Source organism: Vanellus vanellus (genome assembly GCF_965231255.1).
Source record: "Vanellus vanellus genome assembly, chromosome: 21".
In the NCBI taxonomy this organism is placed as follows: domain Eukaryota; kingdom Metazoa; phylum Chordata; class Aves; order Charadriiformes; family Charadriidae; genus Vanellus; species Vanellus vanellus.
Genome location: NC_138926.1, coordinates 7,998,088 through 8,011,504, shown reverse-complemented (window position 1 = coordinate 8,011,504; position 13,417 = coordinate 7,998,088). Strand labels below are relative to the sequence as shown.

The 13,417-nt window shown below is 59.4% G+C and overlaps 1 protein-coding gene across 1 annotated transcript in view; it reads right to left on the bottom strand.

Moving 5' to 3' along the window:
- The window catches only part of DSCAML1 (DS cell adhesion molecule like 1), a gene marked incomplete at both ends in the record, with an annotated part of 110,829 nt that extends 99,563 nt beyond the window's left edge, over positions 1-11,266 (bottom strand). The window contains 2 exons of the mRNA XM_082493800.1: positions 2,358-2,675; positions 11,224-11,266. Of these exons, the coding sequence (XP_082349926.1) occupies positions 2,358-2,675; positions 11,224-11,266 (361 nt within the window). The remainder of the gene's footprint in view (positions 1-2,357; positions 2,676-11,223) is intronic.
- Between the last annotated feature and the right edge of the window lie 2,151 nt (positions 11,267-13,417).

The following is a 13,417-nucleotide window of genomic DNA, read 5'->3' as shown; positions in this document are numbered from 1 at the left end:
GAAGAGTAGGTTCCAAGCTGCGGAGGACTGGCCCACCTTCCTCTCCCTGCAGCTCAGCCGCCCGCCCGGCACGCAGAGCCCTCCTGGCCCCACACGAAGGCAGGGAAGAGGGTTCGGGGTGGCCTCCGGCTCGCTCCCGTTATTCACCTGGTGCCCCGGCCGGGAGGACGAGGGCCGGCACCGCGAGGACACGGGGAGAAGCCTACCACGGAAAGGGGCTCCAGAGCCAAAGCAGATTAGCTAGCCAAAGCCTCCTTAATCACATGGAGCAGGAGGTTTATTCACGGGCTTTAAAGGCCAGCAGGGACCAGGAGGAGCATCCAGCCCAGGCTCCTGCACGCTCACTGCCGCTGCGACTGCCCCAGCCCGGAGCGCAGCTCGTGCACGGGCACCCGCGTCTGCCCCCGCGGCTCCGACCTGCGCCAGCCTCCGCGGCTTCGGGCCTTTCGCTGCCCCGGGAACAATCCCCAGGAGGGTAACGTACGGCCACAGCTGGCACGCTTACAGCTTACAAGACAGGTTTGCTCCCTGTGCTCACCAACAGCTTTTCCAAAGCTCCCAGAGGTTTTTCCACTTGCTCAAGTTTTCAACCGTGTTTCACTTATTTGTTTTCTTCACACAGCTTCAATTGGCTTTTCTTGGTGGATTGCCATTACAAAGCACGGGAGAGCCACTGGGATGCAAGATGACCGGGAGGAAACAGAAGCGGCGGAATGTTTCACAACCATTTCCAAATGCCACAAAGCCGAAGCGCTTCACACTGCCACAGCTGGAGCCGCGCCGGTGGCCCCGGGAGCCCTGCGTGTGGGCTCCCGCTGCGGCCTCGCGCCTCCTGCTAACTGCCCCCGCTAAGGGGCGGGGGAGGCTGGCTCTGGCAGGAGGGGGCATCCAGCCCAGTATTGAGCGCGCGGGAGGCAAGCCAGGGCTCAGCTCCGCTACTGACGTGCTGCGCTCCCAAGAGAGGCCTCAGCACGTGGGAGAAGAGCGAAGCAAAGGCTGCCCGCCCGGCAGGAAGGCAAGGACCGAGACGAGCTTTCTCCCCTGCAGCACGTCCAGAGCACCAGCTGCGGGACAGCCGGAGCAGCCGTGCCTGCTGCTCGAGCCCCGGGCACCCGCGCTCCCGGCACCTCCGCACCCCCTGCCAGGCAAGTCTGCAGAACTCCAGTTTCGACCCATGCCGAGCCCAGTGTCACCAGCACCAGGGGGGCTTGTGATCGTCCACACATCACCCCCACGCAGACAACGGCTTGTGGCACAGCACGGAGGCAGATGGGGCGTCACAGCCCTCGCGGCCACACGGGACGCAGCCATGTCACCCCCAGGCCATGGGGAAGCCCAGCCCGTGGCCCCCGGCGCCAGCAGGGCAGCAGCTCCACGCTGTCCGCCCGCCCGCCTTTACTACACCCCATCTGCTGCCATCCCTCCCGCCTCCGCCGGGCTGGGGTTTATAGGTAACCTGATAGTGTTGGTAAATAATTCACTCTGCGGAAGGGGGTTAATACCAATTTACTCCGCAGTACAAGGTATTAAAATAAAAAACCCTGTAGTCGCTTCTGTCATGTTCCCTCTGCTAGCCCCACTTTTAATAGGTTACATAATGAAGCCATTCCTGGGCTATTAGCCCTCCTCAGCCTGGTCAATAATTTACTATAATGGCTTTTGGAAACAGCTCTTTACCATATTCCTCCTTTTTTCTTTGCTTAATAAGCCTTGGCGTGCTGGGGCTGGATGCTACAGTGGGAACAGACAGGCTCGAGGAGGGCTGCGGGACACAGTGGGGGTCTCCCCGCCGTGGACAGATGTGGCCCAGCTCCTCCCGCACCCGTGAAAAGCCCCCATGCGTGGTTGGGTGCGACAGTACCAGTTCAAAAGGGAGCGGACCCCTCCTGCCGCAAGGCTGCAGCCACACCACGGCCTCCAGGCACTCTCTGGAGACCCCTGAGCGGCACGTCCCTTCCCTGCTGGTCACCCCAGCCCTCTCCCAGCCCGTAACGGGCCCGAGGTACGGAGCTGGCTCTTGGCTGGGTGCCTGTCTCCCCGCTCTCTGTCCATGTGGCATCGATCGATCCCCTCGCAGCGGCAGCAGGCGCCCAGCAGCGCCGGAGCAACCCAAGGTGCCGGCAGAGTGGCGCGGCGCGGCATGGCATGGCATGGCGTGGCGCGGCGCAGCAGCCCTCGCGAGGCGGCAGGATGGCGACGACACTCTCGGCTGCAGGGCTGCCTGCTCCCCTCCCCACTGAAAGCAGCGCAGCTGCGCGGGTCGGTCCGCAGCCAGGGGTGCGCTCGAGGGGCCATGGAGAAGACCGGAGGAAAGCCAGCGCCTCGTCCAAAGCCCAGCGCCCAGAGAGAGCTCCTACCTGCTTTAACACGGATATTTGGGCTCCGGATTTTGCCAGCCGAATTCTCCGCGGTGCAGAAGTAGTCGTTGTCGTGGATAAAGCTATTGAAGGCTGATGGCGAGAAGGGGTAGAGCTGCAAAGTCCCATTGGCATGGACGTGCCGGATGTGGGGCACATCGTAGATGTCGTCGCCTGTGGCCAGGTACCACCGAAGGACGGCGCTGGGTGACCCTGCTGCCGGGCAGGGGATCACCACCCCCACTGTGCTGGAGAAGGTGACCTGCTGGATAGAGTCGTTCACAAAGTAGAGGCTGGTTCCAACATCTTCAGCGTGCGCTGTGGAGAAAGCAGAGGCCACAGTGGCGGGGGTTACTGCAGAAATGGCCAGTCCCCAGCGGCACCGAGGGCATCCCCAGCACAGCCGCCCCAGCCCGGCCCCGGCCCCCGCGTGCAGCAGAGCAGGGGAGCGCAGGAGCATCGGCGCACGGGACGGGGTGGCAGCACAAAGGCCACCTTCACAGGCCAGCGCCCACGCTGGCAGCACGGATCGGGGGTCGCGGGCACCTAACGAGGGGCTGTGCAAGCAAGGAAGGGTACCCGGGGCATCCTCCCTGAGGCTTCCCCACATGCCTCTGAGCGCGTGGTCCAACCGTGCCCTAGCACCCGCAGGCCTGAGGACGCCTGTGTGCAACAGCCACAACAAACCAAGCACAATAAACCAATGCCGTTTGTCCTGCAAACCCCAGTGTCCCCCCGGCCGGAGCAGCGCCCAGCCAGCACCCCCGTGCCCCGCGGGCTCCCCAGCGCCGCCCCAGCCGGCCCGCAGCTGCGGCCGCCCATCGGCAATGCCGAACCATCCAGCGCGAGCCTCCCCCAGGCGGGGCAGAGACCTTTCCCGCTACCCTTCCGCTGCCTCCAAATGCCGCGGCAGCCACCGCTCCCAGGAGAGGAGCGGGAAAACTGGGTTCAGTGGTGGTCCCCTCTCCCAGAGGGAGGGGAAGCCCAGTCCCACCCTGCCCTACGCCCGAGCCCGGCACCGGGCACCCCTGCACCGCCCCAGGGAAGGCTGAGACACACAGGGTTTGAGGGCACAGTCTGGGGCCGCGCTTGTGGCCACGCGGATGCCCAGGAGCGCCACAGACAACCACTTCCCTTCTCCAAAACGAAGGAAGGGACCTCTTCACCCAACTCCTCCAGTCTCTCCTTCCCACTCTCCAGGACCACGAGCTCCCCCTTCTCAACCAAAGCGAGCAAGATTGGCTATATATAAGGAAGAGGAGGCCCCCAGTCACTTAGATCCGTTTTCTTTTTTTAGTCGCGCTCTTTCCAAGTGGGCGGAAGGACAGGGATATAGAAAGCGGCCCTCGGCGGGTGTATTAATAGCTCTGGCTGAGAACACCGCTCGTGGTGCCGCAGAGCCAATAAGCAGATCACTACCGTGCCGCCGGTTCAAAACGAGTCACGGGGGACCCTCCGTGACCTCGATTTCTTAACTTGGGGAGGCGGGGACGGGAGTAGGGGGAGAAGGAAAGCCTCATCCATACGGATAGCCACGCCTCAGCTCGGAGGGCGAGCGCGGCGCGGCTGCGTGCCCGAGGAAGGGCTGGTTGAGTGTCACTGGCCACAGCCACTCGCATCTCCCCGCGAAGCCTCCTCCAGCGCCCGGCGGCAGTGAGCACATCCGTCTCCTGGCACGGGGCTGTGCCACCAGCCCGCTCCACGCCATCCTCGACCAGGTCAAGACGGGGAACCCCACGACACCTCAGCCCTTCCCAGAGCAGAGTCCTCTCCCTCCTTCTCCCAGCTAGACATACCACCTCGTGCCTCTTTCAGCATCCTGAAACGAGAGGCGAGAGCACCTGGATCTTGCTCTCTGTGTACTCTGCGCTGAATCGTCACCTAAACCCACAGTTTCCTCCTTCGCCTACTCAGAGCCCTACTGTTCCCGGTCAGGGGCACGGCGCCGCCAGAGGTGCCCGGCAAAGCCATCCATGCAACCCATTAGCTGACTAGCAAGGTCCAGCGCCGCCAACATATTTATAGGTCAAGAAAGCATCTCCATATCGCCACACACACCAGTTCCCTGTGTCCACGCACAGGTACAAGTGGACAACGCCATGTATTTTTTCCTCCCTGGCTGACAAGGGCCAGAAGAGCGATGGACCGGCGGAGCTCCAGCCCAGGCTCCGCTCCGCGCGGCAGCCAGGCTTTGCAGAGCTGCGGGGCCACCGCACGGCCCTGCGGATGTCATTTGGTGACATCTCCAGGCTGGTTTGTCGTCATGAATCAGCATTTCCCTTCATCAGAACAGCGCGGTGCTTCTCCCAAATACACGACAGAGAAAAACGCACATTTGCAGGCCGAGGAAGGAAAACAAAGCATGCGCGAGCAGCAGTGTGCTATTTGTGGTAACGCCTGTCGCCCCGGCAAAGCAGAAGATGGCTGGAGCCAGGGCAGGCGTGCAAGGCACACAGCAAGGGCCACCCTTCGCCCGGCCGCCCAGGGACGTCCCGCTGTGCTCAGCACCCCGTCGCCCACCCGCCTCTGCCCCAGGCTCCGTCCCGCACGTCCGCCCCAGATCCCAGACCGCCACCTGAGAAGGCAGCGGAGGGCATCCGTGGCCCAACAGGGAAACAGCTTCTTCCCAGGCAGCGCCCAGGGGGGCTTAGAGGTGGGTGGGTGAGGGGCTGGGGTGAAGAGTGGAAAAATACCTCATAAACAGAGAAATTCAGATTACCCGTAAAGCTTTTTCAGGTCAAAGGGGGAAACGGATTTTTAATAGAAAATGGAAGTTATGGGATTGGCAATAGTTATGTGACAGACGCATAGAGTTAAATCCATATAATCTCCTTTACCATTTAGCATTGAGCACCATCCTAATTCCACGTTTCATAAAACTGTCTCCAAATCACTGAGAGAGATTAAAAATTTAGAAATAGCACTGCAATATTTTTAAACCCGAAATCACTGCTCACATCTGGTCAGATGTGCTGACCCTAACCTAAATATCGAGGGCATTAATTCACATGAACCTGAAAAGAGGAGGCTAGAGGAGCCGAAAGGGAACAATTTCTGCTGGGGAAAATGCAGCGACGCCAGCGCGCAGCCCAGCCCAGTCCCAGTCCCAGCCCAGTCCCAGCCCCAGCCCGAAGCTGCACAAAACCCAGCGCGTGGCCGGACACTGCCTGCCTTGCTCTGAAAGGCACGTAATTTAAGTTATCAGAGTGCAATCTTCTTAAATTGTAGTAAATTACAACCTAGCAGTATTGAAATATTAATATCTCTATCCGAGCTGGGAGAGGCAAGTCATTTTGCTACCATCCCTTTGGAATATTTACTAGTCTCCACCGCTGGACTTTCCGAACTCCAATAGCTTCAGCGGCACAGCCAGCCCCAGCGCTGCAAAGCGCTGTGCCGCACGGAAAGCGCTCGTTTGCTCTAACGAGGGGCTACGGCAGAGCGGCCACAAGCTGACCCCGGGATCTGTCACCAAGCCGTGTATTTCTGGAGGAGGCAGCTGAGATGTAGGCACGAGTCCCGCACGAGGAGCAGTGGAGGCTGCAGCCTCAGCCCGCGTAAGCACAGAGATGCCATCGCCTCCCAGGCGGGACCCAGCACCGCAACCCCTCCGCTCCTCCAAGCCTCATGGGGAAAAGCCCGTCCTTTTCTACGAAGCGGATTTAGGACTAGTCTCAGACAATGACCAGCTTCACGCCAGCGCGATTAGAGAGCCCTTTCTCCTGAGCTAAGCAGCTGCTTCTGCCCGCGATGGACACACATCATCTGTGTCAGCGAGCTACTTGCTCGGGATCCCACAGCCAGTCCCGCACCCACCCAAGCCCAGCAAGTTTCTCAAGGCTGAGCAAGGTCTTCTGCACATCAGCATCTGGGTGGGGATCCCACCGAGATGGGAAAAGGCTAAACAAGTTGTGTTTCAGGGGTGTTCATGCAATCCTCTGGCCGTGGGCTATCCAGCCTGGGCTGGATACCCGTCCTCGAGGGGTGGCAAAGGTCCCTGACCGCCTGAGTACTTCTTCACAAAAGAGGGGCCACTGGAGGCTTGACTACTTGCCGCGACTAAGAGTGTTGCCGGCATTCAAAAGGAGGTTTTGCAGCACCTCAGGAAGGGCAGGCGCTAGACGCGAGGTCACGTCACCCCACTGGCAACACCCTTCCCAAGGCCTCCCTCTCGGGCTCGGTGGTCTGACCGCCCAGTGCCCACCCCAGCCTTCCTCCAAGGCCAGGCCAGATGCTGCCGGGGCTCCACCACAGCAGAAAGCCCACCCGCCGGCCAGCACTGGGACTGCCAGAGCCACCGGGGCTTCTCCAGCCACCAGCTGTAACGGGCTGCAGGGCTGCTATGCGGAACAGCAGGCTAATCACCACCTCCCTGCTCATTTATTATCCTCATTAAGGGTGTTTGACACCTGCCCTGTTCAAGGAGAAAGTGAACCGAAGCTTGGCACGCATTGCGGGGTGGGAATTACAGGTAGGTGGCGAGTCCTAATCTCTCCTCTCTACTGCCTTCAGATACGACAGTAATTCCATCACACACTGCCTGCAAATTTGTAATGCTGGAGCAGTCCTTGGCCTTCCCTGGAACGAGCTTCCTTCGAGCCCTCATCTTCAGGACACTTTTAACAGCCTTCCTCCTAACGAAGGGAGCGACCTTGGGGCTGAGGGAGCGAGCAGTGGCACCTCTGAGCATCACGGAAGGGGCGGGGAGAGAAGCGGCTCAGACGAGGTGAGAAACACGAGGCTGGTACCCTTTCGAGCGGAGCACAAGGGATGCGCCGCCCTGCCAGCAGCGCAGGGCAGCCAGGCGGGATGCCACCCCACCGCGGTGGCTTTCCAGCCCAAAGGGTTAAAGCCGTGACTCTGCTCTCCCCCACGCTGCGCCCCTTTGGGAGCAGTCTCAGGGGGGTGGAAATAGTGCCACGAAACGCCGAGCACGGCCTGGGGCACACAGCTGGTGCCCAGTGATGCGGCCGCGATGGCAAGGACCTGCCACAGCACCATCCCTGCCCCGGCACCGCGTTTCAGCCGCCGCCGGAGTCCCACCCTTGTGGCACAGCCCCTCTGGCCTGAGCACCACAGTTGTTCCCGGCACGGAGCCGCCATCACTGCGAACCGAAGAGGGAGCGAAGGAGAATGCTGCCTCTGGTCCTCGGCGGGCAAGGGCACCGCTCACGCACGCTTGGAGCGCAGGCTGCCTGCTCCTTAATGCATCTGCATGGAAATTACGGCCCGAACCACCTCCAGCTATTACGACAGCACCCAGGCTGAGGCTGTAACCCTCGCCTGGAAAAAAAAAAAGAAAAGCCGTCCCCAGTGACGCGCCTGGCCCCTGGACTTCCCACGTCAGCTTGCTGGAGGTACCAGCCTCACCAGCCCATCCACGCAGGGGGCTGACCCAGAGCTGGACATCCCCCAGCTCTGCACCACCTCCCGAGCTCCCCAAGTTCCTTGAGCTCCCCTCGGGGACAGGGAGCGAGCCCGGGGACCGCAGGCAACGGCCTCTCCCTCCCCTTCCACAGCCGTGCTGAACACAAAGCCTGAGGAGCTGCAACCGAGTCCCACGGGGACGTCTGGTGACATGACCAGCCCGGGCTGACAGCAAGGTGCCCCCGGGGAGGCCAGGGTTGAGCCGAGCAGGTACGAGGGGACGCACCAGAGGCCACACACGCTGCCAGGCTTTCTCTGGAGCCAGCGGTCTGTGCCGGCCGGCACGCCGCAGCCCAGCTCTACAAGGCAGAGATGGGGATTTCCACCATGCGGCCGACGGGCACGAAAAATGAGGGGAACGGCTCAACAGAGCAAGCCCCGAAACCTCGCTCGCCTCCTCCTTCTCCCCTCTGGGTTGTGCCTGCTCCCTTCTCTCGGGGAGAGGAGCCCGCACAGCCCTTTCCAAGAGGCAGCAGCTGGGGCAGGCGGCAAGCGTTAGCGAGAGTCGGGAAATGGATTTCCTAAATATTTGGTACAGCTCTGCTGGCAGAGGACGGCGGCAATACGCAGATTGTGTGTGGTGGGGTTTCTTTCTTACAGATCTACAAGCAGGGAAAGGGTAACTCACGAAAGCGTGATTATGTAAAAATATGCAGCTGGCTACAATCTAGCTTTCAAAGACAACACTCTGCACCCAAACCCGCCACTGCACGAGCCTCCCAGTACAGCCCACACCGTAAGGACTGCAACGACCGAGCACCTTCCTCCTCCGTGCCCTCCTAGGAAGTCGCGCTTATTAACAGCCCGCTTATTTGGGTGCGAGATGACTTCATCTTACGCAAGGCGCAGCCCAGGACCCGCGTGCTGCCATGTCAGATGAATCCCTGCCACAAAGGGAGCCTTCCAGTTTTATTCTCGCACTCGGCTCCGTCAGCTGCTTCGAAGGAGGACAGAGCGCTCCCCATCCCTCCGCCTCAGGACCATCTGGGCAGAGAGCAGAGCACTGTAGCAGAACGGCGCCCCGTGCCACGGCTGCCCAAAGCTCAGCCTACAGCTCCCAAGCGGCCCCCGTCCGCAGGAAGGGCTGCTCGATATAGCACATCCCTGGCACCCGCGCCAGGCACCGCCGCGTCCTCCAGAGAGCAAACGCACCAGGGAATATTGGGGTCGCCTAGAGCGATTGTCTCCTCCAGAGGCAGGAGCAGCCCTAAGCCCGCGCCAGGTGCTGGCGAGGGCTCCAGGGCAGTGGCCATCGTGGCTCCTTGCGCTGGGAAATGATGGCAACCCGCAGGATAAACAAACACGGGGCACGGCGAGGAGTTCAGCACTGCAGGCTTCTCCTCCGTGCATTTAATGAGGTTTCCATGTTTCATTTCAGAGACAAACGAGCGCTGTGCCACACTGGGGGGCCGAGATGGGGAGAGATTAAAAAACGCAAGCTGCATAGTTCACTGCACCCAATACAGGAACACAATGTAAATATAACGCCAATATAAATCAGGCGGCAGAGGGATCCGGCAAGAACACGCAGGGAGATGCTTTCCCGGCTCCGAGCCTCTCAATTTTGACCAGTACGCTCTTCATCACACCGCTCGCCACTCGCCTCCCCTCCTCCTCTGCCTGGCTGCTCTCGCTCGCACTGCCAGACCGTCTTTCCGCTCACCCCCCTGCCCGTTTGCTTGCCAACCACCTATTTTTGTTTATTTTATAAGCGGGGGAGAAATAAGCAGCTACAGCCCAGCGAGGGATTTCTAAACTTCAGTGGTCCCCCGGATCAAATGTTTATTTGCTTTCGGTTTCTACTGGAGCTCTTGTTCTACAGCGGGAACACATTAAAAGGATGTGCCTCGATGCCCAGAAATATGAAGTATCTGAAAGGTTTATCATGCATTAAGCAATTCAATTTTTTTATCCTATTGTTATAATGAAGCTTCCATTGTATTGCTGTCCTCTCTTTGGAACCGTTTCGCTTTAACACTTTCCATCACCAGGACTGTTCAACACTGAAGATACATTTTATTTCTTAAAAAAGAGAAAATGAGGCCACAAGGAGTTGTGCTAATGGAGGCTTTTAATTTGCTCTTCTCAGAAGAGAGAGCTCTGTGGGAAGAGATCTCTTTTCCAAGAAGCTGGGGCCAAAAACATGCAAAAGCGATAAACCCAGCGCAACTCTTAATTTTTTTGACTATTGGGGAGGAAGAAATTGCAGCATCCTTGATGGTTATTTGTCGTCAGTTTTGTTTTTTCCTTTTAGCTCAGCAAAAAATGCAAATGTAAGCAAAGCAGACGCTGGCTCGTTCAGCCCAGCACATCCTAAACACAATAGCGATTTTGGGTAAAGCCCCCAAACGCAGCTTTACTCCAGCTCGAATAAAGCAGCTATTCCATAATTAATAATTGATGGAATAATTGATCATCACCACACAACCGGACAGGACGCCCTATTAAACCTTGGTAAATATTTTTCATTGGAATAACATCCAGATAAACGGGTAATGTAATAGGCAGCAAGAGAAGTCTCCCGGAGGGAGGCAGCTCCGTCCCCTTTCTTTCGCTTTCCTCATTTCTGAAAATTTCCCCCTTGCCATTCTCAAATGTCAAAAAAGATAATTAGGGCAAACGGCATTTTACATCCTCCAAGCAGACAATTTCCCGGAAGGTGGGTGCTTCCATCACCACACCTGCAGGTTGGGTCATGTGCAAAGAGGTAATTTTTTACAGAAACATAATTAAAAATTCCCGCAGATTCGCAAATGGGCAATTCCTTTATATAACATCGATTGATCGTCGTACCAAACGGGCTGTGATTTAACTACCCGCGTTACAGGCAGCTCCTCGCCTTTCTTTTTTAATTGCATCCATAGCAGAGACTCGGTTCAGAGTATTACCTCCCCAGCTTTGGACAGCATTCACTTAATCTCCAACTTTAAATTAATCTCTAATCTTGAAGTGTGCGTCTCCTTGACACACTTGTTTCACCATTTCCCCCCGCCCCCCCAAACCTGATTTATATCAAGCCGCTGGGTTACACTTAATACGGCATTCCTAGAGGGAACGGCCGGGATTTTTAAAGCGTGGCTGGATTTAGTCTGTTTTACGGGATTAGACGGCAGCCGAGCGCTCTGAGCACCCGCGGGAAGCGGGGACGCGGCGCCGGGCTCGCCCGTCCGCCCCGCCGAGGGGATGCTGCGGTCCCCCCGGCGCCGCGCAACGCCGCGGGGCTGCGCCGAGCAGCGGCTCCGGCATCTGCCGCCGGTCCTGCCCCGCTCCCGCTGCCGCTGCCGCTCCCGCAGCCGGGGCGAGCCGCGGGCACCCCCGGGGCAGCCGCACCGACAGCCCCGCGGCCCGGGACGCCCGGCCGGCTCGCCGCTCCCGGGGACGGCCCGAAGCCACCCGCCCCGGTGCCCGGCGACCCCCCGCGCCCCCAGGGGCCACGTACCTTTCGGCAAAGAGTACAGCAGGAAAAAAGTTACCAGCCACATGCCATAAAGAGCAGCTGTGGCCCCGGGCTGCGGCGCAATTGCGGGCGGTGCGGTGCCCCGGCGTGCCGCGCTCCCTGCCGCCGCGCTGCCAGCCCGGCTGAGGTGCCCACAGCCCCGCTCGCCGCCGCTCCTCCTCCCCTCTCCCGGCGAGTGGCGGCGGGCGGGTGGGCCGGCCCGGGCTCCCGCCCACTCCCCGCCCCGCTCCCGCGCCCCGCCGGGCCCGCCGAGGGCTGGCAGGGCGGCAGCCCCCGACGGGGGGGAGCGCCCGGCTCCCCTCCTCCTCCTCCTCCTCCTCCTCCGCCTGGGGAGGGCGGCAGCCGGCCCCGGTGCGAGGTGCCCACCAGCACCCTCTCCCCCAGCCCGCGGGGCACCGACCACCGCCCCGAGATCGTGGAATCACAGAACGGTTTGGGTGGGAAGGGACCTTGAAGACCACCTAGTTCCCACCCCCTGCCCTGGGCAGGGCCACCTCCCCCCAGCCCAGGTTGCCCCAAGCCCCATCCAACCTGGCCTTGAACACCTCCAGGGATGGGGCAGCCGCAGCTTCTCGGGGCAGCCTGCGCCAGGGGCTCAGCACCCGCACAGGAGAGAATTTCTTCCTTCTATCTAGTCTCAATCTCCCCTCTTCCCGTGTAGAGTGGTTCCCCCTTGTCCCATGGCTCCCCTCCCTGATCAAGAGTCCCCCCCCAGCTCTCCTGGAGCCCCTTTGGGCACTGGAAGGGGCTCTGAGGTCTCCCTGCAGCCTTCTCTTCTCCAGGCTGAACCCCCCCAACTCTCCCAGCCGGTCCTCCCAGCAGAGGGGCTCCAGCCCTTGCAGCATCTCCGGGGCCTCCTCTGGCCCTGCTCCAACAGGTCCACATCTCTCCTGTGCTGAGGACTCCAAAGCTGGACGCAGAGAGGCTCACACCTGGGCGAACAACCACAGCTGTCTGCACCCACGGGGGTTAATGACAGCCAGGTTGTGCCAGTCACACTCCATAAAGCTGAACTCTGCTGCAGCCCAGCTAACACTCTCTCCATCCCCTGCAAACCTGCACCTTGCCTGCGTAAAGGTGGCGTTCCCCTGGGGTAAGCTGTGTCCTGGCCACAGAGCCAGGGATACCGCAGCACAGGTTGGGCCAGACAAGATTTGCATCAGGCAGCACTCCTCCTCCCTGGGCCTCCTGGACACTTTTTAGCAGCCTGAGGACAGAAATCAGGTTTTCACAGCACAAATGGTGGCAGGCCGTGCTGCTCCCATGACAGGGGACACAAGCAGGACAAGGCCCAGCAGACTTCATTACACATTCATCCCTCTAGCCGGCAAATAACAAATAAATACCAGTTAACGCTTCACTTTGGGGTGTATTTATCTAAGGCTTAACTCAAGCCTAGGATCTTACTCCCCAAGACTTAGTCGCACCAAAGCCAATTTGTCTGGACCATTAAGGCAGTTCAGAATGTCTTTTCTTGAGGTGATTATAGCAGGTTTTCTGTGCTTTCCAAAAGAGCCTTTCCAATCCCAATTTGTTGGAAAATAAACAGAAAGATTGAAGCATTCAGTTTCAAACAAAAACAAGTAGAAAAAAAACACTCTGTACTGACTTTTTTAAAAAAAGCACTGTTTAGATATAGTTGAAAACATAGTAAAAAAATTAGACAAATGACAGCTCCTTGGCCGTTTTCAACCCTCACCGGTTCATTGCGGTTCTTCATACTTGGGAGTCCCTTGGAAGAGGCAGAGAGCTCACCCACGCCGCCGAGGTGGTACTTGCACAGCGTGGGTGAGCGATTCCCGTTTCACAGAGCAGGGACAGAGCCGAAGGCCACGGAGAAGCTGGCAGGGCTGAGGCTCCCGCACACCCACCCCCCATCCCCCGTCCCCTCCCTGCTCCAGGCCACCCACACCAGAGATCCCCTCATTTTAGTGACGAGCGTGATGAGGCCATCTGCCACCCAGCCCATGTGCCTGCACCTGCCCAGACCTCAGTGCGGAAAAGCTAACAGCAGTGGTGGGAGGACACACCGTGCCCATGCTCTGCAGGTCTGACACACCACGGCCTTTCCTCCTCCTCTCCGAGGCTGTGATTCCCCATCCTCGGTGCTGCCGTGTTCCATAGCTCTGTCACCACCCCCTAACTCAGCCCGTTCCCAGGCCACCTCAGCAGCTCC